General features: G+C 36.0%; 1 protein-coding gene across 6 annotated transcripts in view; it reads left to right on the forward strand.

The window, feature by feature from the left end:
• FRY (FRY microtubule binding protein) overlaps positions 1 to 24,502 on the forward strand; it is a 205,115-nt gene that overhangs the window by 96,256 nt on the left and 84,357 nt on the right. For all 6 annotated transcript variants that reach the window (XM_018071108.2, XM_018071105.1, XM_018071106.1 and 3 more), the window contains 13 exons: positions 1,160 to 1,250; positions 1,655 to 1,734; positions 1,853 to 1,933; positions 3,486 to 3,654; positions 6,064 to 6,156; positions 6,251 to 6,349; positions 8,908 to 9,009; positions 13,303 to 13,406; positions 13,871 to 13,979; positions 14,890 to 14,976; positions 16,763 to 16,934; positions 18,187 to 18,319; positions 22,571 to 22,678. In XM_018071108.2, coding sequence (XP_017926597.1) covers positions 1,160 to 1,250; positions 1,655 to 1,734; positions 1,853 to 1,933; positions 3,486 to 3,654; positions 6,064 to 6,156; positions 6,251 to 6,349; positions 8,908 to 9,009; positions 13,303 to 13,406; positions 13,871 to 13,979; positions 14,890 to 14,976; positions 16,763 to 16,934; positions 18,187 to 18,319; positions 22,571 to 22,678 — 1,428 coding nt within the window. The remainder of the gene's footprint in view (positions 1 to 1,159; positions 1,251 to 1,654; positions 1,735 to 1,852; positions 1,934 to 3,485; positions 3,655 to 6,063; positions 6,157 to 6,250; positions 6,350 to 8,907; positions 9,010 to 13,302; positions 13,407 to 13,870; positions 13,980 to 14,889; positions 14,977 to 16,762; positions 16,935 to 18,186; positions 18,320 to 22,570; positions 22,679 to 24,502) is intronic.

The raw sequence follows: 24,502 nt of genomic DNA on the forward strand, positions 1-24,502 counted from the left end.
TAGAAATAGACAGTATGAAGACATGATTCATCAATTAGATGTCTACTTTTGGATGAGATGAATCCTTGACTTGAATTCCTTCTTTTTCTCAGCTAGTTGCAGGACTACCTACTCATAAATAGATGTCTTCAGGAACTCCACCTAAAATTTAGTTGAAAGTCAGTTTAGCAGTGGAACAAGGCCATTATGTCAATTGGTAGTGTTGCAGAAAGAATATTATTACCAGTCCTGTCTCCAGTTAATGTGAAACCAAGAAAACCAAAATGCAAATAATTTATTTCATCAATCAAGTAGTACTCTTAAATGGATATTTTATGATGAGTGCGAGTATAATTGAAATAACTGAAATTCTTAATGTTTATAAAAATTGTGCTGAATTTACACAAAAATCTCACTGAAATCAGTGTTCAATGCTTCAAATGGACTCCAGAACTGTTCCTTTAATGTTTAATTTTACAAAAAGTACATTTTTAAAAACATATGTTTCATGTTATCTTTTCAATACACCTTGAAACTCTGATCAGGTGATCTAAATGGGTATTTTTTTGGTTTTGTATTACAGGCTACTCACCTTAGACTTTTATTCCTCTGTGTCATTCTACACTAAGAATGTGTTTGAACATTTGACAAGTGTTGCCAAAGTTAAAAAATTAACACCAGAACCGTTTTTAAAAGAGAATGGAGTTTGGTTATGAATTCTCCATCAGTGCTTTTAAGGCATTTTCCAAAATTCATCACAAATCTAAATATGAATTTGATAGCACAATGTAATGTATTACATTTGCCACCAAAGTGTAATTAAGAATAGTCTAAATGGTGGCATCAGCAAGGAATTTGAGATGAAATCCATTTGTTAGAATACAAAATCCATACATTTCCTTAGTTGTGTTTTGATTTGGGTTTTTTTGTGTAGATCTTAAACAGAAAAAAGGAGGGAGGAAATGGATAGTGATATTTAAGCATTTGAAGCAAGTTAGATTTGGTCTGTTTATCTCAGACTTTAAGAGCACAACAGTACCTTACTTTCTAAAATGCTGGACTGCAATTTAAAAAGTAGAACACAATCCCCTGTTATCTGTATTTGTGTAACTGAAGAAGGTATATAATATGTATTATGACACATCTCTGAAATATCATGTGTCTTGGTTTGATTTTGCAGTGATGAACAGCAGAGGGACTATTTAATGGAGAGAAGAGATCTGGCTATTGATTTTATTTTTTCTTTAGTATTAATAGAAGTTTTGAAACAGGTATGAGTTTTTAATTTATCCATTAACTAATAAATGATGGAATTTACCAATGTAATTTCCGATGTAAAGTGAGTTTTGGGATTCTTCTTTCTATTTGCATCTTTAAAAGTATAATAAAAACATGAAGTACATTCTGCATGCTTGTTCATTGCTGTCTTTCTTGCACCTGCAGGACATAGTACTCTGTGCTTGTACAGACTTTACTTTGCCAAGTCTTAAGAGCTAAAGTATTTATCTTCCATATTAAATAAACATCAAGTGGCTGGCTTATTCCAGCTATTTTTCTAGCTACATTCTATTTCAGCTGATACCATATTTCTGTATGGATGATACCCATGAGTAATACTCTGAGGTATTGAAGTGTAACATATATGTCCTTGTTATGTTTTATTTTGTGTTTTCAGATTCCACTTCATCCTGTAATAGACAGTTTGGTAAATGATGTTATTAACTTGGCTTTCAAGCACTTTAAGTACAAAGAAGGGTAAGGCTCTTTTTCGTACAAAAATTCTATGAAAAAAAATGCTTGCTTATTTTTTTAATAGTTGTGGTTCAAACAGTATGCTTTCTCAGCTGAGAATTCTTTCTTTGTCTCTTGCTAGGTACCTTGGTCCTAACACTGGAAATATGCACATTGTTGCAGATTTGTATGCAGAAGTAATAGGTGTTCTAGCTCAAGCAAAGTAAGCAAAATGGAATATCTTATTTCCCCTATGAATCTGACAAGTTCTACTTGCTTAGCATGTGAATATTCTGATTTTCTCACTTTCTTTAAAAATACTGTATGAATAAGTTATTTCAGTTCATTGACCCTCTATTTATCTAGGTGTTCTGTAGCATTGACCTCTAGGGAATCAGAGGCTTTCTGCATCTAGTCCAGTGATACTGAATAAATTCAACTTGACTACAGCAGCATTATTTTTCTTATCTCAGCAATGACGTCTGTGAAAATCCCAAAGGGCTGAAGAGAACTATTTTAATTAATTTTTTTTCTATATACTATTTTTTCTTTAGCTGAGCAAACCTATAAATGGCTATCCTCCTACACAGAAACAATTCTAAGTCTCTCTGCCATTATTTAGGCCTAGAACTTAATGTAACTGCTTCTGAACCCTTCATCCTTCTTAGAACAGATGACATAAAACACTTTTTGGATCTGGAAACAGACAAATTCAGAAGCTTGTGTACCCAATATAGCCTCTCATCATACTCTTACGCCACAAACTAAGCAAAGGATAGAATTTACTGCCCCAACATAATGCTTCCTGTCTCCTGACTTTTTGGTGTTGCTGGGAGAGTCTGCTCTACAAAACCAGTCAGCTTAGCTTGATGTAGACAAAATAGTTTGAGTTTCTGGAAATCATATAACTTCGGGTAAGGCCTTACCTGAGCTTCTAAATTATCTGGGTCAAATGCAAAAGTGGCATCTGGATCCAAAGCCTCAGTTTGACTGTCAAAATATACATGATCTCCATAAATACTGCCTTTCTTCTCCAATTCTGAAGGGCCTTGCTAAGATGTTTCTGTCACTAAAGGGTTTCTTTCTGCCAACCTGTTTCTTTCAATTCACTTATGTTGTCTATCAAAGGTGATAACAAAAGGTTGCTACAAACTACACCTGCCCATGAAAATGACATTCTTTTGTTTTCATCTCAAAAAGGAGAGGAGGTCCTGTTGGATGATCTTTCTGTATGTTATCTTTATGGACAGTATGTCTCAAAAGACACCTTCAATAGATTTGTGGGGGAGATTAAAATTGTCGTAGACTCCTCCATCCAAAGCTGTTGTAGTTATTAATGCTTAAGTGTTACTGTAATGGCTGTTAGATAAAAAACCTGAACTGAAAAACTGCTTATCTGAATGTTTTCATGGTTATAATTTAAACATCTTCTTTTGAAACCATTACATGTATTTGCTAGAAAATTATCTTTCATCATGGATTTTTGAAAAATATGTGAGGGGGTTATTTGTAATGATATTATTAGCTCTCATATAAAAGAGGTGCATGGTAAAATAATTTGGAAGATGTGGTTCTCTAAAGGGACTGAGATCAGACTGTATGCTTCATCTTACGAGTTTATTAGAAGTGAAAGAAATCTAAACAAAAAGAAATCTATTCGCATACTGAGTGAAATGCTTTAAATCTCCTTTAGGTTTTTCCCAATTCATATGCCTTACAATACATTTCAAATACTAATTTTGAAATTTTTGGAACTAACCAATCTGAATTCATAGATTTCCTGCTGTAAAGAAGAAATTTATGGCAGAGCTAAAAGAGTTGCGGCATAAAGAACAAAGCCCATACGTAGTTCAAAGCATTATCAGTCTTATAATGGGAATGAAATTCTTTCGCATTAAGATGTATCCTGTGGAGGACTTTGAAGCTTCTCTTCAGTTTATGCAGGTAAAATTCTTAAGTATATAATTGTGATTTCCAGGCCTTTTTGAATGGGCTAGCCTTTAGCTTTCCTGTAATGTTCCAGGAGATTTTCCATATGTCATTCCCACATAAATTTATGTGCAGCTACTTTCTACTTGTTCTGAACCTCAGTGCTCCACACTCCAGTCTCTGGAGTGTGTCATTCCATACCACTTTTCATCAGTCATATGCCTCTAGTCCCTACATCTTGCCCTCCAACTAAAAGTGGTTTTGTTCTGTAGACCCCAGACCTTCCACCCTACCATCCCACAGCTGCTCCTTGCCCTGTGTCCCTGCCTAGCTTTGTCTCCCTAGCTGCTCACTGCCTCCAGAAGGAATCTGCCAACACTGATGTAGTTGCCAGAAAAGAGAGAAATTTCTGATGGAGAAAAACACTGAGCAAGAGACAAAGAATTGAGGCAAAAGCTGGATGGAATTTCCCTTGGATGTATTGTCTGCTTCCACCACACCTTCACCCTGCTTCCTGTAGGGTACATTCTGTATCCTCCTGGTTTGAGAGTCACTAGTACAGAGCATAGTTTGGTTATAATGAATGCTTTAAATTAAGAGATTACATAATTTTGTAAAAGGCAAGAAACTATTTCATGTTGCAACATTCTCGCTGGTAATGTACAATTATTTCTGTTCCCATTAGCAGGTTTATTTAGCTTAACCTTTCTATTCTCCTGTTTTTATTCAGGATCACCCTCATGGTTGCAGAGTTTGTAGCCACTCCAGTAAAATACATGTTTTATGTAAACCTCCACGTAAAGATCACCTTATTGATAGAGTAGATGGAGAAAAAAATCAATGTTAGATGCCCATGAGTAAGGATTTGACAGTGGAATACTAATACACAGGCATCCAGACACACCAAGCCATTTCTTTAAAGCCTGAACTGGAAGCACATTCTATTTCAGCTTTGCAATATATTTTAAACCATATTTAATAACATATTTAAAACATACTTAACACCACAGAAACAGGTCATTTTTCTTCTTCCTTTACTCTTAATTATATAGACACATATTAGTATGTGTCAACTTAAAGTGAGTTATCCAGAGCTGGCAAAATATCAAATTAGTGTGTGTTCAGTGCACATAACTAATATGAGTGAATGAGTTTGTGGCACAGCTTTATGACACAGCACTGCTGGGATCTAGTGATCACTGCTATTGAGATCTCTGGTAAAACTCCCGCATAGTAGAACTGAAAATTTGGATGCAAATGATCTCTACCTCCCTCTACCACAATATCTCAGCACTAAATTAATTCTTATATGTATTGCTGTGTGACATAAGATGCAATGTGTATGGGGGGGAAAACCAGTTTTACTCATTTTGGTGAAATACATTTTGATTCTTTGTGCAGTTTGTCTGTTAGTTTCAATGTCTATATGCAGTGTTTCATCTAAAAGCTCTGTCCCACATGTGCTACTGTAGTAGGAAAAGACACTTGCAAAGGGTGAGCTAATTTCAGGAGTGAGCTCCAGAAGAGCCTGTCTTCCCCCAAAGAGTGCATAAGCAGTGCAGGAACACTGGCTGGAGCGATTAAAGCTAAGTTGTGTATAATCCTGATTACACACAGGAAAAAAGATGCATAATCTAAGGTGTAAACCACTCTGCACGCATATTCAGGAAAAAAGGTCAGTGAGGACCTTCCTTGTAAAGTCAGTGGCTGTTTGGTCCTTGGACCCGGAGAAGTAACTGGAGCAATAGGATTTGTCATCCTCAGAGAAGTTGCTCAGAAACACACAAGTGGGTGGATGCTTATCTCCCCTCCTTTACTTCCTGAGCAACACAGCTGTGTGGATAGTAGTTTGCTATGTGTTTAGGACAAAGTATATTTTTACTTTCTGTCTTAAGCCCCAGATGCAGGCTGGAAATTGTAGTGGTTCTTCTCTCACATAGCACAGTTCTATATTGACCCTTAATGTGCAAGAATCTCATCAATGAAATTTATCCAAAAATATTTACAAGTAAGATTGTTACTTGCCTTGAGTGTCTTACTGGAGAATTACATTCCTCTTGGCCTGTCAAAGCATTGTGTAAAGCAGTCCATGTTGTCTAGTAGTCCTGCTCCTTGAAGATACACACGGGGAAGGCATAAGGCCAGACCCTGGCCTTCCAACTCCATTTCCAGCCCCAAAAAGCCACCAGGCACAGCTGGAGTCAGTGGAGAGTTTCTGGATTAAAGTAACAGATCCTTGATCGTGACTTACATCCCGCTTCCCGCTTGCTGCAGAATGCAGATTTAGAAGTTAATAGGCAAATGTTTTCAGTGGGATTTGCAGGATAAAAATAGTCACTGACTCTTGATGTGCATTCAGCAAACATTTAGAGGTCTTTATTCCAGTTGATGTGCAATTTATGTTTCTTGTTTGTTTTGTTTTAGGAATGTGCACATTATTTCCTTGAAGTTAAAGACAAAGATATCAAGCATGCACTGGCAGGACTGTTTGTCGAAATTCTTGTCCCCGTAGCTGCTGTGAGTTTATTTTTCTTGTTGTTTCCATAATTTCTTTAAATTAGATTAAAAAGCTTGAGAAATAATATTTTATTAACATGAAATTTTCTTTCAGGCTGTTAAAAATGAAGTGAATGTCCCCTGTCTGAGGAACTTTGTTGAAAGCCTGTATGATACAACGCTTGAACTTTCTTCACGAAAGAAGCACTCTTTGGTTAGTAACCCTAAGAAGCAGAGCTTAAAATTCTTCATCATAAATATTTCTCAGCAAGACTCTTGGGAAATTGCAAAACTTTTTTTCTGCATTTGGTTATGACTTGTACATTTCTATTTGCAGGGAAGGTTATTGTGTTCACGGAAAATAACTGCATTTATTTTATTCGGAATATGATCTAAATTCGTCTGAATCAAAGAGATGCTTTCAGCTTCTGGTTCTGTGATTATTAAATGGTTAGGTTTTCTCATACTTACTATGTGTAAACATTAGGAAAGGAGGAGGAAGAATAGAGGTCACTTCTTGTCAAGCGGGAATAAATGAGGCATGTGGGAACAACCCTTTCATGGGGCTTAAATAATACATTATAGGAAAGGAAAAATGTATGACATATGCCCTTTTAAATCCATAACTTGGCTACTGTGCGGCTCCCTATTTCATTTTTTTCCTGTAAGATGAACAGTGGCACTGCAGTGTATTTTTGGAATCATGAGTTAATCTGAATTAAATGAGGATCTGAGTCAGTTTGATGCTGGCCGCCTTAAGCAGTCTGTCTCTCCAACTGGGTCAGCGCATGTCAGCAATGTGGTATTAGCTAATCCATTTTGAAGTTTTGGACCTTTCAAGTGAAGAAAGTTGTCATTTTTCCTCCCTCATTCTTTGGGAAAGTCAAAAAGGCTTCCGTGCTCCCAGTTCCCTCAGCAAATTCTGGTCACTAGCACTAGCGAATCTGCTGGGAGGACTGGAGGACTGTGCTTGATCTCTGTGCCTGTTACAGTATTCCCAGGGGAGAGTCAGAGCATCCCTGGGGCACAGTCCTGATCCAGTTTGAATTAGTGGAAGTTTTGAGATGGATTTCTAATTTCACTCTGCTTGTGTTTGTGTGGCTCTGTTCCACTCTGCGGAGTTAGTAAAACATTGTTGAAACTGCAGCAGGCTAGAGCTTTACTGTACAGTTTTTACACTAAGTAGAACTTGTCAAACTGATGGCCATACTTGCCAAAGTCGATACTACATGCTTGAGAAAGGATTGCACAGCTGGGGCTTTGCATTTGATTGCTTGTCTACACATACCACACTGGAGGCTACATAGTTAAAAGTGACAGAATAGATTCTTGTGAGGGTGTGATTAGAAATACAAACATTGCCAGGAGGAGGAGGAGGGGAAAGGCAAACAGTTGACAGAAATAACTGCCGTGCATATTTCCAGGCTTCCAGGAAGAAAGCACACTCTTTAAAGTCTGAACCAGGACCAAGATCAGTGTTTTGTGAATCGATGCACTCACTATACAGGCAGGATGGGGGTATTCATCTTGCTTCATTCACTGTCCAAAAGTATCTCACATGAGCTAGTCATTGGTGTTCTCTTGGGAGAGAATTAGGAAATTCCAGAAGATGGTTTGTACCTTCCCTCCTAGGACTCTTCCTTAGGATGGGTTGTAACACTCTTGGGATGTTACTAAACTCTGGGATCCCATCAAGTACTCAACTGTATGATAAGAAAGTCTTCTATGAGAAGACTTCAGTTATCCTCTCCCATATGTATTTTGGATGTGAAGATTATAAAAATAAAAATTAATGTACATTTGCCATTTGCTCAAGAAATCAGGTCTAACCTAGCTATAAACAATTTATGTAACATATTACAGGAACAAAAACTGGGATTTTTAATGTGTTTATACTTTGAGCTGTGGCTGAAGTTAGAATTTTAGAGTTAATTTGAGAGTCATTGATCTCAAAAATAAAGTTACCTTGGTTTTGACTAATAACTTTTAAGTTCTGACTGGATATATTAGCATGACAGCTAAAAACTTAAAGTCTTGTTGAAATAGCAAAGTCAGTTTCAAAATAAATGGGTGTATTTTAGCTTATTTTTTAGTGTAACATTTACAATATCAGTGTCAAAGTAAGTGTTGACAAAGAGACTGGGTTCCAGTATTTGACCTTCTGTGTTTTGCTTTGCTTATTTTTATTTTTCCCTTCACAAGATCTAACTCCCAGCAGACCCAGGCATTCCCTGTATTTTAACACAATTCTTTAGGGTGTTTGACATGTCTCTCAGTACATATCGTGAGTGCAGATTTTGAGGAGTAATAGGCGTCTGAGAATTCATAACTTCCAACAATCTCTCTGAGTCCTTGTAGTGGGTTGGTTTCTGTGAGGGCGAGATACCTGTTATAATAATAGAGTTTAGTTATTTCCATGCTATCATTTCTCAGTAAAGTGACAAAACTTAGCCTTGAGAGGCTGTAAAATTGTGCCTTATATTTGGATTTATTATACTACCATAAGTACACATTTGGTTGGTTTTAGTTCCTGCATAAAACATATGTGTAGCAGTTTTAATAGAGAAGTTTCTTTCTCTTTTAAAAAAAAATAGTTTTTTAATAGAGAAGGTTCCTTTTAAATTGTACTACTTACCAATGGTTAATGTTGGGTAACTTGTATTGCACAAAATGGAGGAGTTACAACTTCGGGTTTACAGTAGCTCTCTTAAGTTACTTTTGTGTTGCGTAGGCACGAAAATAACACTGTATTGACATCCATTTCCTGTTTAGGCTTTGTACCCTTTGGTAACATGCCTGCTTTGTGTCAGTCAGAAGCAGTTCTTTTTAAACAGATGGCATATTTTCCTCAACAACTGCCTATCCAATCTGAAGGTTAGTATCTTTTGGTTTTAATATTGCATTAAAACTTCAGTATGCACTTTTGATCTCTTGCAAATCCTTTTTAGGTAAATGTACTGAATTATTGCTATTACGTGATTCTATACATAATTTTATTCCTTACAGGACAAGTTTCTTAGCTGTTCAGATTTTTTCAATAGCAAAAAGATATTCTTGGGCCTAGTTTGAATTTCTACTATTTCTCTAACTCAAACTAAGCCCAAGTCAAACAGCAATGAAAACAGACAAGATTGCTGATGAAAGTTATTAGCTTGAGTGGCATACCTAAACTGAACCAATAGTAATTTGCTTTTTTTCACAAAAGCATTCGAAACAAAGAACTTATTACTTTTTCAAAATGGTATTACTTGTAGGACATTGATTCCATTGCCTGTTTCACTCTGTGAAGTTGCATTACAGAAACCCTAAACTATTTTGTTTCCTCCACATATCCATTCTGATTCCTTCACCATGTTTTTTGGATCTTTGAAGTTTAACTGTCCACTGCAATCTGCTCTGGTTCCTGTACAGCACATACTGTTCAATACACATATGCTCATTATCATTACTACTGCTTCTTTTACAAGTCTTTTACTTGTGCAAAAACTCATGCCCCGTACCATGCTAAAAATGCATCTATGTGGAAGGATGGCCCTGTTCTTACCTGAAAAGAGCAATATAAGAAGCACAGTGAAGTGGTTAGGTCAAATCAAGGGCCTCCAAACGTGTGACTTGTTGAACTAGTGGTTACGAGGCTTCTGCAAACAGCTCAGGTAGAACATGCAGCCACTTTCTCAGCTCAGAGCCAAATATCTGTTCTCCAAAAGTTGAATTCACAAGCTTTTCAGAAAGGTCTATATTACATCCTTTGTTGCTGTTGCTTTCTCTCTGTACTTCCTCTCTGTCTTAATGAAACAATTTGTTTTGACTCTCTTCATATGGATCCTACTGTTAGAATAGCTCTTCAAAATGTTCAGTCTGCCTGAAGATTTCTTTCCACCTGTCCCTGAATTCCTTACTTTTGGTGAAGATGTATTAGAATCTTATTTGCAAATTGATTCAGAATAAACATGTTGTTATTGAAATTAATTTTGGGGGGTTTATGCAGTTGTAAAAGCTTCAGAAAAGGCAGCTACAGCTGTAAGATTTCTGAGGAGCCAGCTGGAAATATCGATTTTTCTGAAATTCAAGGAGATCCTGACCAATTTTTGAAACAATTACCGAAAATATAAATAAAGTTGCTCCTACTTTACTGATTGGAAATAAAATTGGAATTTGTCTTGCAACATGTAATTCTTTGATATACTTCTATTTATACGGCTCATAGATTAATGTGGGGGCACATTCAATCTCTAGTTTGGGGAGAAGGTAAGGTAGCTGAATACGTGGCTAAATTAAGAAAATGGTCGCTCTTTCTCAGCATAGAGAAGGAGATCCCCCAGTCATTGAAGCAATCGCTTCACCAGACAGTGAAATTTGGCATCTCAAAACCCAAGCCAAACTCACATTGCTGGAGGAAGAGCTAGAAATACCTCTGTTAGAAGGACAGTTGTGCACACCAACACAATATGTAGAACTTCATGATGTGTGGGCTGCCTCAAACTACATAATGTGTCAGGTTTCTCATGAGCCTTTACACTCCACAGAGCACAATCTCCTTCCCAAAATAACGTCAGGCATACACTGGGAAAGATAGAAGTTTTATATTCTAATAATATTTCTGATTTTAATATAAACTAGCAAATCTCTGATTTTACAGGAACAAACTTTTCTCTTGAATTTATAAAGGAGATTTCTGCCGGAACATGGAAATATTTGACCATGGCCACATTCTGGCCAAAGGACATTTCCTATTATACTGTTGAAAGTGGTGTAAAAGTTAATAAGTATCCCGGTTTTGAAATTGAATGTTTATTGTTAACTAAACTTTATTTGCAAAAAACTGTTCTAGACAAGAATTCTATATAGCAGAGGGTCAAAGCTCTGTGTTTCATTTAGAAGCAAAATTGTTCAGAGGGAACAATAGTTCCTTGTCTCCAAACCTCCTGGGACAAGGAGAAAGCTTCAGTACAATTTCAGCCAAGAGTGCAGAACTTACTTTACAAAGAATGGGTCAAACAATGCCTATGTCAGGGATGAATCCATGGGTACCGAAACAATATCCCTTCGGTCTGAATGGGCCAGATTTAACATCATATTATTGGACAACAGAGGTGGATGAATTAAAGAAAATTGGCCTCACGCCTAGAAGACCAGTTGCTCCTCCGCCCATCACAGCAGAAGAGGCAGAAGCATTGAAAAAGAAGTTTCTAGAAGAGCAACAGCAATGGATAAAAGCCAGCAGCACTTATCAGTCAAGAAAGAGAGCAGATCCTGGCAGAGCTCAGTCACCAAGTGCTACTGTGTTCAGAAGGCCTACATCAGCTTTGACAAATTCTTCGGCCCCAGCAGTGAGTTTGGCACTGCCAGCAGTGGTAAAGGAACCACATCCAATGCCTGTATGTCCTGTTGGGAAAGTGAAGAAGATGTCAGATATATTAGGCCAAATACTCCTAATAGGGTTACTGGCTGGGGTTTTCTTGTTGACAAAAATCTTGAAATATTAAAGAGACTGAATTGGTGGTGGACTTCACTTTGTTTTCCAAAGGGTGACACACTGCATGCTTTCCAAAGTACTGGGAATTTCCAAAGTACCACTGTGAACTTGGAAAGATTTTGCTCATGGACATGCCCATGATTTCCCTGGATGTTTCTTGGACTTTTTATAATTCCTCTTAATCCTACTTCTTCTATGCCACTTACTGTTCCTGATGGAAAACTAGTCTGCTATTTTATCCAATGATAGTGGTCTCAGCCCTTTTCTCTTGCATCTCTTCTCAACTGCCGTCACAGCTGAACTATCTCCTTGCAAGAATGTTTGGACATTTGCTAACAGAGATAACTTCCTCCTCTGCTACATAGCCTCTTGTTACCTTATCTCAGTTAACCACAGTCTGCTGTTTTCTTGAAAGCATTGGGGTAAAAATAAACTTTGATAAATATACTTTACCACCTGTTGAAGAAATCAGATTTTTAGGTCTGAAGTTTACAAGGACTGACATGATTATCCTTGATGAAAAATGGATTGAAAGGAAAGAAGTTAATAAAAAAATTGATTGTAACAGATGTTACAATTTGAATATTCTGCAAAGATTAATGGACCAAGTAAACTTCGGCATTCCTTTTACCACTTATTCTAATCATTTGTGACAACCATTGTATACTGCTATAATAAACAAAAAATGATATTCAGTTTTCTGTCCACATAAAGCTTTATTGCATAAAATGTGTTGTCAAGGAGTTAAATGGGAATTGCAACCCAAGGAAAGTGTTTCTATTCCTAGACTTGTGACAGATGCCATGCTGAAAGTTGAAGTTATCTCCCATATCACTGGCAAATTGCCTTCCCTCAATTTTGCAGAATCCAGACCAATACACATTCAATAATTACTGACGGCATCATTTGCAGGTTCTTTGATCAAACCACAGTCTTTGATCTATGACTCAACATTTGTATGCAGACAGTATCTCAGATCTTTGCCATGGAGATTTGCACTGTGGGCCAGGCAAATCTTATCTTGGGTCAAAGTGTACTGAACTCCTTCAAAGTTTAACCCAGCAGATGGCCCAGCATGTGGGAGACCATCTGATTGGACTGCATAAACTTGTCACTACACAGAAAGCCCTTAAAACTGCCACAGAAACAGAAAATGGCATACGACCGAAAAAAACCAAATATAAGTCTTGTACTAGTTCAGAAGTTTCCAAAATTAGATAATCCAATTCAGTCCAGCTGGTCCTAGATGCCATGTTAATTAGGCCAGCCTAAGCATCCTCAGATTTTTATCCTTTCACATTTGAATATGTATGGTACATTTCTTTATCTGCTGTGTTCTTCATACCAGGTCTCCACTATAGGGCAACAGCTTTTGAATTGATGGAATCTAATGAATATGAGGTTTTCAGAGTCAAATTGAGGTGGGTTTCAAACTGAGATTTTAGATTGCAACATGTATCTAATTTAACTAACTTGATACTTGGGTTTTTCAGCAACTTAAGTAGTAACAGGAAAAGTAGGTCAGATGCATAAGCATCCTGCAGCTACAGGAATGGAACACTGAGCAGCTGTGAGGGTGTATCTTTTTTGTAGTTTAATTGTCAAAACTCTGAACCTTAACATCTGTTAAGTGCAGGACTTCCTTTCTAATTTGTTCCTGAAGTTTATTCTTATGTTATATATTTCTCTAGAACAAGGACCCCAAAATGGCTCGAGTTGCACTGGAATCTCTGTACAGACTACTGTGGGTTTACATGATCAGAATTAAATGTGAAAGCAACACAGCTACCCAAAGGTAAAATGCTTTATTTGTGATGAAAATCCCTTGTAGAGTGGATGTTGCCAGTGAAGAGATTTTATAGTTCTCCTGAATTCCTTTGAATTGAACCTATTTCTGTTGTGAAATGAGAAACTCGATTGTACACAACAAAATATTCCCTCTTGTGGCGCTGTCAGTTTTTCTGCCACCTATTAAAATTACTGTATAAAGGGTTTCTGCTTTTAGAAAAACTAAAAATCAATCTTTGCCTGGGGAAAGTTAAAAATATTTTTGTAGTGGCCGTTGACTGATTTATTGTTCCTTGTAATGTAGTAATGAAATAAAATAATGACATTGAATTTGTAGCAAAGGATCAGAACAAGATACTCCATTACATTTTCATTTCAAAGGAAATACTTTCTAGTCATTCTAAATGGTAGTGTCATGGTAAGTGAAGGTCTGCAAGGTCCAGAAATGTCTAATTTTTTTTTCTTTTGCAGTCGACTTATTACTATTGTCACAACACTTTTCCCAAAAGGGTCCCGTGGTGTTGTGCCAAGAGATATGCCTCTAAACATCTTTGTGAAGATAATACAGTTTATTGCACAGGTATGGGAGAACCATTGCATATATCTTTCCGTATATTGAACAACTTCTTTTCCCAGTAACAAATTAACAAATGATGACTGAATTTTCTAATTTTCTTCTAATGACTGAATTTTTTGCAACACTGTTGTCAGTATCTTTCATCTAGGCAATGATGAAATTATAGACTGAGCTGGGGCAAACTTCTTTTGAACAGCAAGTTCCACTGAGAATAAATAAAAATTGGTTCACTTCAACTCAAATGTAATTTTTGTCAGTTTTATTCATTTCCAGCAAGTCAGAAAATGCATTTGTTGACAGGCTCTGACTGTCAGTAAAGTTCAAAATAGTAAGCCATGTTTTATCTTGGTACCGAATCATTCCTACTGTATAGGACAATAAGTTGCAAGCAGTAAGTCAGATGAAGTTCAGCATTTAGTTTTCATCGGTTCAGATGGGAATCGCTAAAATAAACTAACCTGTGGTGCTGGAAGCTTCATCTCTTTTATGACTAAGATTCAGAAAACATTCCCATTGAGCAAAGCACTTAAGCACATACTTAAAAGTCTCTGAATAGGAATGAATCAAACAGATGCTTAAAATCTTCCCTGAACTGTACCATCTGTGAACAAGTTCCTTTTATATAAAATACTGTGTTAGTACCATAATTACCACAGCTTAAATGAAATAATTAAAAGCCTTATTTCCGAAATGGATAATTTCCTATTTAAATCCTAGAAGTTTTTTACTTTGTCAACATAAAGCAGTGTTAAAAGCTTAGATCTGATAATATGTTCTACATACTTCTGATAATCTGTTTTTTCATATATTTAAATAAATCCTGATTAAACTGGCTTTCAGCATTCTTTTGCCTTAAATAAAATAAGTAGCAGAAGTGGGCAGCTAATGATTTGCAGTATTTTTACTGTTTTAGGAGCGTTTAGATTTTGCAATGAAAGAAATTATCTTTGACTTCCTTTGTGTTGGAAAACCAGCAAAAGCTTTCAGTCTCAACCCTGAGGTATGATGTACATCTGCTCTTTTTTCTTTTTCTGAGTTAATATGTATTGTATGTCCTACATGTACTTCCTGGTTCCATTCTAAGCATGCTTTCACCTTTGTCCATTTTTCAGGCCAAATCTTGAATTTGATTCATTGCTGAAATACATCTGTGGACTTTTACCTGTAAAATGTCACATTGTTTATGCCTATCCCATGTTTTCTCAGTGAAGAATATCAAATGTGAAGTAGAGGAACTGTATAAAACAAAAATATAAATAAATAAATAAATAAATAAACATATTGATGTCCATATCACTCTGCTGCTATTACATACAATGGCTTAAACTATTTCAATATAACAGTAATTTTTCTGTAACAATTCCAATGTTTTTCAAAACAGTTTTACTGAAAAAGAGTACATGGTGCAAGAAGAATTGAAGATGAAAAAAAAAGAAAACATTCTAATAAGTTTACCACTCTGGCCAGGAAAGCTCCACTGGAGCTGGTGTCGTGAGTCAACTTCCTAGTGCTTTTCCTAGAGAAAGTAAACAGAAATTTGAAAAACTTCAAAAAAAAAATCAATATATAAATAAATAATAAAAGAATTAAAAATTCTCTTAAAAATAATGCATTTACTTAAAATTTTGAAAATATTTTCATTTGAAAATTAAGAATAAACACATGAAAAATAAAAATAATTTGTGATCATCTCATAACACATGTCAATATTAATCTTGCAATATTAAACAGTCATATCTATTCACTAAGGTGTTAAAATAGAATGAGTTACCTTACCAAAATTATATTTGATACAAAAAATGTGGAAAAGTAGATTAAACCTTTTACTGTCAAAAGCAGCAAAAGTGAAAAACAAGCTTTACTTTGAGCACAGCTTTCATCTTTCCGCAGTAGAATAGACAAAAATGAAACAGAATTTTTGAGCAGGTAGTGCCTGCCATGCTCTGAATCAGTCACCTGCATTATTGACTGAGGAGGGTCCTGCAAAGGACATTGTGTGCTAGCATTGCATATACTCAAGCTGATGGGGGGGGACATAGTCCTTAGCCCCTTCATGAATCAACATCTGAAATTTTACTTTTTCTCAACAACATTGTAAATCTGAAAACAGTGAAACTATAGAGCCACTTTTTATGTATGTAGATTTTAGCATTCTTCAAAAAAAAGCCCATAATTTATGTAAACATGTCTCTTGGAGACTGTCAGTAGAACAACCTTTGAGTTTTTGGAACACATTCCTGAAAAATGGAAAACATTCTGTCTTTTAGTCATTGCAATGCAAAGCCTGAAAGTTTTCCTCTGGTGAATTCCCAGAAGGCATTCAGGTCACTTAGACTCATCTTACTGATGTTTTCGCATTGTAGTTTGACACTGAGCATCATTCCAGACTTTTCTCTCAGTATGATCAACCCAGAGGCCTTTCAAGACAATTATTGATCTTTTTTCATAGTGGACCACGTAGGACATTTGTGTTTAACTGAAGGTCCACTTACAGCACATTACTAAATCTCAGATCATATTCATGTGTTTTATCCTGAAGATAAAAACATAATGTACTAATGCAAATAGTTAGAAATAAGAGGGGAGAGCACTGCTCATAGTGGAGATATGAATTCACTATGTATTTCATGGGCATTTTTTGTGAAGTATATTAGACTAGGTAATGTAGTGAAGATACAGAAAAAAAATGCTGGCAAGTGCATACTCAAAATTTCAAAGTGAATGAAGAATATGAATAGAATGTGATTATTTGATTATGATACTCATCCGTCTTCTGAACTTTACAGAGAATGAATATCGGTCTGAGAGCTTTCTTGGTGATTGCTGATAGCTTGCAGCAAAAAGATGGTGAACCTCCAATGCCAGTGACTGGAGCTGTCCTTCCCTCTGGAAACACTCTCAGAGTGAAGAAAACGTACTTGAGCAAAACTCTTACAGAGGAAGAAGCTAAAATGATAGGTCAGTAAGATAATGGACAAAGTAGAAACTTGGATGAGAATGGATGTGAAAAAGTCTTCAGCACTTGAGCAGAATAGTTTATTATTGTTAAGTATTCCATTGATTTCTTTATTGTAAGCATTTATTTTATTGTGCCTTCTATTGAAATGTATGGTTTAGTTAGACAAATGCTGCTCTTCTTAAATTTTTCTGAAAAGTCCTCAGTCGTGCTCCACAAGCGGTAGCAATGCGGTGTTCTGGGATGGATTAAACACACAGATAGTTAAGGATTAGCTTCTTTCATCGTTGAATTGTAGGGGACGCCAAGTCCTTATATAATAAGGAAAAACAGCTCCTCATGAGGTGGTGAGACAAAGAGCCTTTATTTTAAAATCCGCACTGTTTTATCCTTTAACACCATGTGACTTCTTGACCAATGAGGTTACCTATGTCGGCGCATGCTCCCCTGGGCTCCTCTGCCCTGGCACATACCCTGTGCCTTGGACACGCCTCCCACATTGAATAGCTTTGTTTATTCATGGGTATTCATCCTGTTACAAACAGTACCTGTGCTCAGAAAATGTACCAGCTTTGAAAACCGTTAAAGATTCCCTTGATATCCTCATTTTACATGCAGTATCTCACGCAAAGTGAAACTTTCAAAAGGGCAAAACTTTTAAATTCAAAATAAAGTTGTACTGAAGTGCCTAAGTTATTAGCACTGTTATCTGAGCTTCCTTCGTAGGCAATGTGTAGAGGGAACCCTGTTCTGTAGGAGAAGAGCCTCTGTATCATGCCCTGTTTCTGTTGTAAAAAAACACAATCTGGCTACTCAGCTTCACACTTCATTAAGTCCCCAAAATTATGTGAATGAAACCAAGTCTAAACAAGTGGCAAAGACCTGTGTTGTACTGTGCTAGATTATTGTAGTAATATCAAGAAATAAGCAATGTAAGACCCACTGCTGTTGAAATGCACAACGTAGTATTTGATAACAAATGTTTGCACTGTTAAATTCTTAGTTTGTATTAGCCATTTTTTGCTGTTTATGATACAATATTCTAGTTTCCATGTATAATATGCAAGCATTCCTTTTGGAGCAGGCAACATATTCTGTGTTTGAATCAGAATATAATTCCTAGTGGAATATGCTATCTCATGAGGAAAACATTGATCTTTCTTCATGCAGCACAGCATGAGTAAGCAGCTTTGTTTTTTGAAATACATGTACCTATAAATATCCCAAATTATACAAAAATGCATATTATTTCAGGTATGTCATTATACTATTCTCAAGTAAGGAAAGCCGTGGACAACATACTCAGACACCTTGACAAGGAAGTGGGTCGGTGCATGATGCTCACCAACATACAGATGCTTAACAAAGAACCTGAAGACATGATTACGTGAGTGCTAAGGAACAGTAAATCCTATAAACTATTGAGATGTAATTTTGGAACTTTATTTCTGTCTATCATGAGTCATCAGAGAATAAGCAAGAAACTGGAACATTTAGCTTAGTTAGTATATACTTTGAAAAAGTGTTTATGACAAGTTGATTGTGCTTCTTTGCCTGTTGCAATGTTTGGAATTGAACAGATGTTCTTGATGTAGGCAAAATAATGTGTGAATCCTATGGATGTTTACATGGTAGAAATTGAAAGCTCAAGTGGAAAACCTGGCAGTCTATGCTTCAGAACACTGTCTCAGGGTATATTTGCTTCACTGAACTTCAAAATAAATGCAAAAAATTCCATAAATCCGTATTAATAATAATCTTTCAAAATTCCCATTACTATTCATACCTGTAATCAAAATCAAATCTTAATTAAAAGCCCAAGTAATTCTTTGAGAAGTCTTGGATTTAAGCAGTACCCCACTGGAATCAAACCCGTATGTTTCGAGCTGTTTTGAACAGCAGCATTTTACACCCTTATCTAAAATTATTAATGAAGGAAGTTTCCTGGAGAGAGTTCTAGTGACACAGAGACATCATTTAACACGTGCAAAGCACAGATTGTAGAGTTCTCAACTGTAAGAAGACCTTGCAATGAAAAGAACACCGGTCACTTTGAGATTGTTTTTTTATTTACTGCCAAAAAATCAACTTGTTAAGAATACTGGGAGTGATAGACAGACTGCAATGACTGGCCAAATTCAACTACCTCTTAGAACTGATAGAGTCTTTATGTTTTAATATCATTTCTCTGCCCTTATTTGTTGCAGTGACTTTAGATGAGACTGTAAGCTGTGTTGCCAGTGTAGTCTTATTTATTTATAGTCAATGCTAATATTACTATCCAATAATATTTCATATTTTTCTTATAGTCCTACCCCTCATCCTTTTCAGTACTCACAGCCATTTTTCATAACCATTTTGGGTATCCAGGCTTTTGTGGCAGAGAAAGTGAGTTTTGAAACTCACATTTTATTCTCAAAAGATAATTGCATAGTAAAACCTTGAGCACTTAGATAAGAAGTCTACTTAACCTTAGCTATAAATATGCTTTTGATGGTTTCTCAGCATCACCAAAGTACTGTTTATTTTTAGAGTCAGTGAGCAAATAAATTTAAAAGAGTTTTAAATTTCAGAAAGTCTTATGGTTTGGTAGTAACTATTATGAGAAATATAAAGGTTGGAAGATCTAGATGTGTAAGTTTCTGTATTTTGTGTTGTACTTTATATCCAGATGATCTCTGATTTAATATATACATTTGAAAGGCAAACCACATTATAACACATTTTTACTTGTTCTTCCAAGGAAAAAAATATCTGAGATGCTTAATTATCAGTCGATCTAAAATTACGTGAACTCACAAGAACATCATTAGCTGTTACTATCAGCATTTAAAATGATTCTTTCAAAACCTCTATTGTGGATACGTGGAAAAGCCAACATATTGTTTTTGTGTAATTGCTTACCATTTTATTCTCAGAACCCCGTGCTTCATTAGAGTTACATATTTATTTTGAATTCTTATGGGCTTTAATTCACAGATACCACACTACATTTATGTACATTATAAAGTTACTGCTTTTGTCATTGTTACATATAGTTCATGCATAAACTGAATATCATAGTGGTATTTTTAATAACAAACAAAACAGGAATCAGAGGGAAGTAGCTAGGCAATTAATAGCATCACATTTTAAAGTATACAGATTGTGGAATTTTCTTTGGCAGTGTTAGACTTGCTACCATATTTAATGACTGATCTTTTAAGCATTTATTGTTGAAATAATAAATGGAAAGTCTTACTAAAATCTTGAGTATGAAGCATCCTTTGCATCCTGCACTGGAATATGAATTTCAATACTTGTTGTAATTACTTTAGTCAGAATAGGACATCCATTTCTCTAATATACAAACCTGTCCTTGGAAGTACTTCAAAGGTTTTTGCTGACAATACCTGACTAAAATCCAGTACTGCTGGTATGGAAACACACGTGTCCAGGTGAGGACTGCTGTCACTGGGTTTATCCAGAGCTCGTCCCATTGTATCCTCAGTCAGCCTGAGATGATGGCAGGGCTCTGTGAGGCCCCCCTTGCCAGACACTTTGCATGCTGTGCCTGGTAGCTCAGATGATAAATTGGGAACTTGAGCCTCAGATTTGGACCTTCCCCTGCCACTCTTTTGAGCAGCTGATAAGCCACAGAACACCCATAAATTTTTATATTTATAAATAATTACTTATTTGCCTTCAGAAGAGTTTCCTCTCAGACTATTACTTTACAAGTCTCCATTTGAAATGCACAAACTGTTTACCCTGGCTGGGGACTGATAGTAAGGAAACCCTGCAAAGTTCGTTTTCCATTTCAAGTCAGCAAGGACTACTTGGTTTGCCTGCAGATAAAACTACCAATGGCACTTTAATATTTACAACTATAAAAATGTAGTTTTTGCACTAGTTATTAATCCAAGTAGTATTTGCATTAGCAATAGTAGTTGAAAGGGTTTTGTTTGTAACCAAATTCTCAGTGAGATGTTGTATTTTACTCTTTTTCCAGTCAGTTGCTGACACCTTTCAAGTTCTATCTGTTGGAATATAGATACAGTGAGACAGAGGTAATTCATTATGAAAATAGTTTCCCTAACTGTACAATTTAAGACAGTTGATTAAAACAATATCAACATTTTATTAATGTAATATATATCCAAGCAGATAAGTCTATAGGGTGTTAAGAGACAGAATGGTATTCAATACAAAACTGTATTTAGTCTTTGAATTAAGTAAGTCTAATGTCAGTTTATGCCTTTTCAGTGCCCGTTGTTTCAGTGAATGGTCAATGTTACTCCAGAAATCTTATTTTAGACTGTATTGAATCCAGATTTTCTCTGTGACTGAACACAGAAGTAACGTATGCAAATGCAATGTCCTCTGTTGGATGGAGGAATAGAGTAGTTTAGTAATCAGGGCAACGGACTGGTGTACAGGAAAACGAAGTTCATGTTTTGTTTTGTCACTATTTCAGTGTGGTGTTATGGAGCTTACAATGCCTGGTGTCTCTCTTTTCACCCTCATCCTTTTCTAGTTTTCTCAGAAGCATATTAAAAGAGGGACAGTCTTTCTCTGCCTGTTAATAGTATGGTCCCTAAATAGGACCTTGCTGGTTTTGATCCCTCCAAAGCATATTACAGACTAATAGGTAATAATATTGTGGGAAAGACTGCACAATTTGAAATGCTGTTACACTTTGGTAATTTCCTCTATGTTCCATGATCAAATAATGAATCATTGAGATAAAAATGAGCAAATAAAAAAATCCATATTTTGGAGTCTATCTGAAGGACATATTTGATCTGCATACTTACCAAAAAGTGTAGGAAACTAGTAAGAAAACAACTGCATCTGTTTTGAAAATAATCAACAGCTGAAACTTGAGCTACTTTTAGCAGACTTGTAGACTTCCAACCTAGTGTTTGGTTCATGCTGAACTTTAGGCTCAATGACTTTCCCAGGCTGTTAGGAAGCAGTTGAGCCATTCCACAGACTAGAACAGTCTTGGGGCAGCTAAAACATGTTTTAGCTGATAAGAGTTGCCAAAGGGCTGCTGTCTCTGGCAGTGATCAACAGAAAATCTCTGGCCATACCTACCTCTGAATTATGTACCTTTTTCAGTGTAATAATGTATTGTGATGGTTTTCCATAGGTCTGTGCCCTATTGGGGGCAACTGCCTGGATCTTCAGTCATGTTATTTGAACTTGTTACATATCTGGTATTTGATTTATACAACCAGTGTAATACAGCTGCCCTATGATGGAGAACACCCCAACTCTTTCCTCATTGCCTCATCCAAAGCTTTCATCGTATAAATGCTGATCTTGATGGAGGAATCTTCCTACGTTATACTGCCATTCTTTATATATCTTCCAGTTCCTCTCAAAAAGAAACAAATGAATCATTAATAATTGATTTTTCAAGTACTGTATAGATACAATGCATGAAAAATGTCAAAATCAAAACCATTCATTCAAAAGAGAAATGTATTCTTGTTTCCTTCTTGTTTCATTATAGTGTCTAGCTTTCCATCCAGATGTTCTTAGTAGGCCTCTGGAATTTCATTATGCCCAGTCCTTTTCTGATAAACTGGAGGTGGTTCATTTAACATAGTTCTTTCTTAAGATTAGTTAAAATTCCGTTTTAATTTTTCAGTGGTGAAAGAAAACCAAAAATCGATCTGTTCAGAACATGTGTTGCTGCTATTCCACGATTGCTTCCTGATGGAATGTCAAAACTCGAGTTGATCGACTTGCTGGCAAGGTAAGCTGTTCAAGCATTAAGGGGAACGATATGAAAAACCAAGCCACAGAATTTATAAACTGTTTCTTAGACAAAACCATATGTTTATAAAAAGTAAATAGCTCTTAATGAATAAGACATAGGAGTCCTAGCGTGTTTTTACAATTTTTGTGTTTATATTATAGACTTCTATTTTTATAAAAGAGTCAGTATGTCATCCAAAACTCTTTTCCGTCAGTACATAGGTTACATGATATTCATTGTTCTTCATTGTAGTCACAATTTATTACCTTTTTCTAACCATCACAGCATTCTGATTATGAAGAGAGAAGATCTTTTCTTTTTAGTGGAAAAACATGGAGATACCTGTTTAGTTTTATCATCCCCCCATCTTTGGTAAAACAGATACCAGATGTAGTATCTTGCAAAAAAAGTTTTTAAATTATTATTATTATTATTATTATTATTATTATTATACATAAAGAAAAAGATAAGTTTAAATATGATCTCCTTTCATTTAATTTGTGTAGATGGACTTCACGGAATAAGGTAACCTACAACACAATTGCTAAACCAGTTAGATTTCAGGACATCAAATGAGTGACTTATGGCAAATAATTATGATAACAGGTACTGTCAGTCTGTTAAATTTCAGTTCAAGTATCCAAGACTCTCATACTTCAGTTCAAGTATCCAAGGTTCCAACTTGTGTTATTTATGTAAGTGGATTGTGATATTAAATTGAACCATTAGACCTTTGCAGTACTTTGCTCTCAGATAACTGTGGCAAAGCAATCTTTGCCACCCTGTTCTTGCTTTTCTAACATCTGTGAGGAATGGCAGACGCGGGAGCCAGAGGGTTACATGCAAAAGGAGTTTTTTCTGCTCCTTGAACAATCAACTCCCAGGGATGTACTAAAGCAGTGAAACAATTAATTCTGCTAGTAGTAGAGAGCACAAATGGCCAAACAAGCCAAATCATCAGCCAATGGTAGCTGTGCTGCAGTGCAACTTGATTTCCTTGTGTTTACATTGTTTGGTGTAAATCAGTTGGATGTTTTAAATCATCACATTATCAAATTATATTATATACCATATTACACAGTTGCATCAATTCTGCTTAAGGGAAATTTAGAAGGACATGTTTTCCTTTAATCCGATATTTTAACTAGCGTTCTATCCTTATTAATGGCTTTAACTGAACTGGTAGAAAGCACATAACTATTCAGGTCACAGCTCTTCAATCTCAGAGAATTGTCCAGGTCAGACCTCTTACTTCTCTTAAGAAGGTTTGGAGACTAATGTGGATTTTGTTATAAATTAGTGCTCCCCCCTTAAGTCTCACAACTGTCAATATAACATTGGTCTTTATTCTCTCATCAGACTTCATGCAGAAAAGATCAGTCATGATTCTAAGCATTTCTTGGGTAGTTGTCATGCTGGGACAATGCAAGCAGTAAGTTTGCTGAGTTATCTGCTTCTGACTGTGAGAAGTGAGACATCAAGAGAAGCTGAGGAAAGCATCTCTAGAGCAACTTCAGAAGCAATTATGTGCTCAGCCTTTCCCTAAGAAGAGGACCTTTGGGAGTCTTCTCTTCTACATGTACATGTACATGTACATGTACATGTACATGCTACAACATCTTTGAGACATTGATACTGTTTTAAATCAGATTGTTATGTATAAGCAAGGGAAACACAATTTTGGTTAAATAAGTAGGTACATAATAGGTTGGAAAGCAATTAAAAATAGTTGATGATTCAGGAGTGGTGTTCACATAATTGAGTAAGGTCTCAGTATTGCTGAGCAGGATCAAAAACTGAACAGGTACAAAGAAGCGACGT

This window comes from Manacus vitellinus, unplaced genomic scaffold, assembly GCF_001715985.3.
Source record: "Manacus vitellinus isolate BGI_N305 unplaced genomic scaffold, ASM171598v3 scaffold_2_pilon, whole genome shotgun sequence".
In the NCBI taxonomy this organism is placed as follows: Eukaryota; Metazoa; Chordata; class Aves; order Passeriformes; family Pipridae; genus Manacus; species Manacus vitellinus.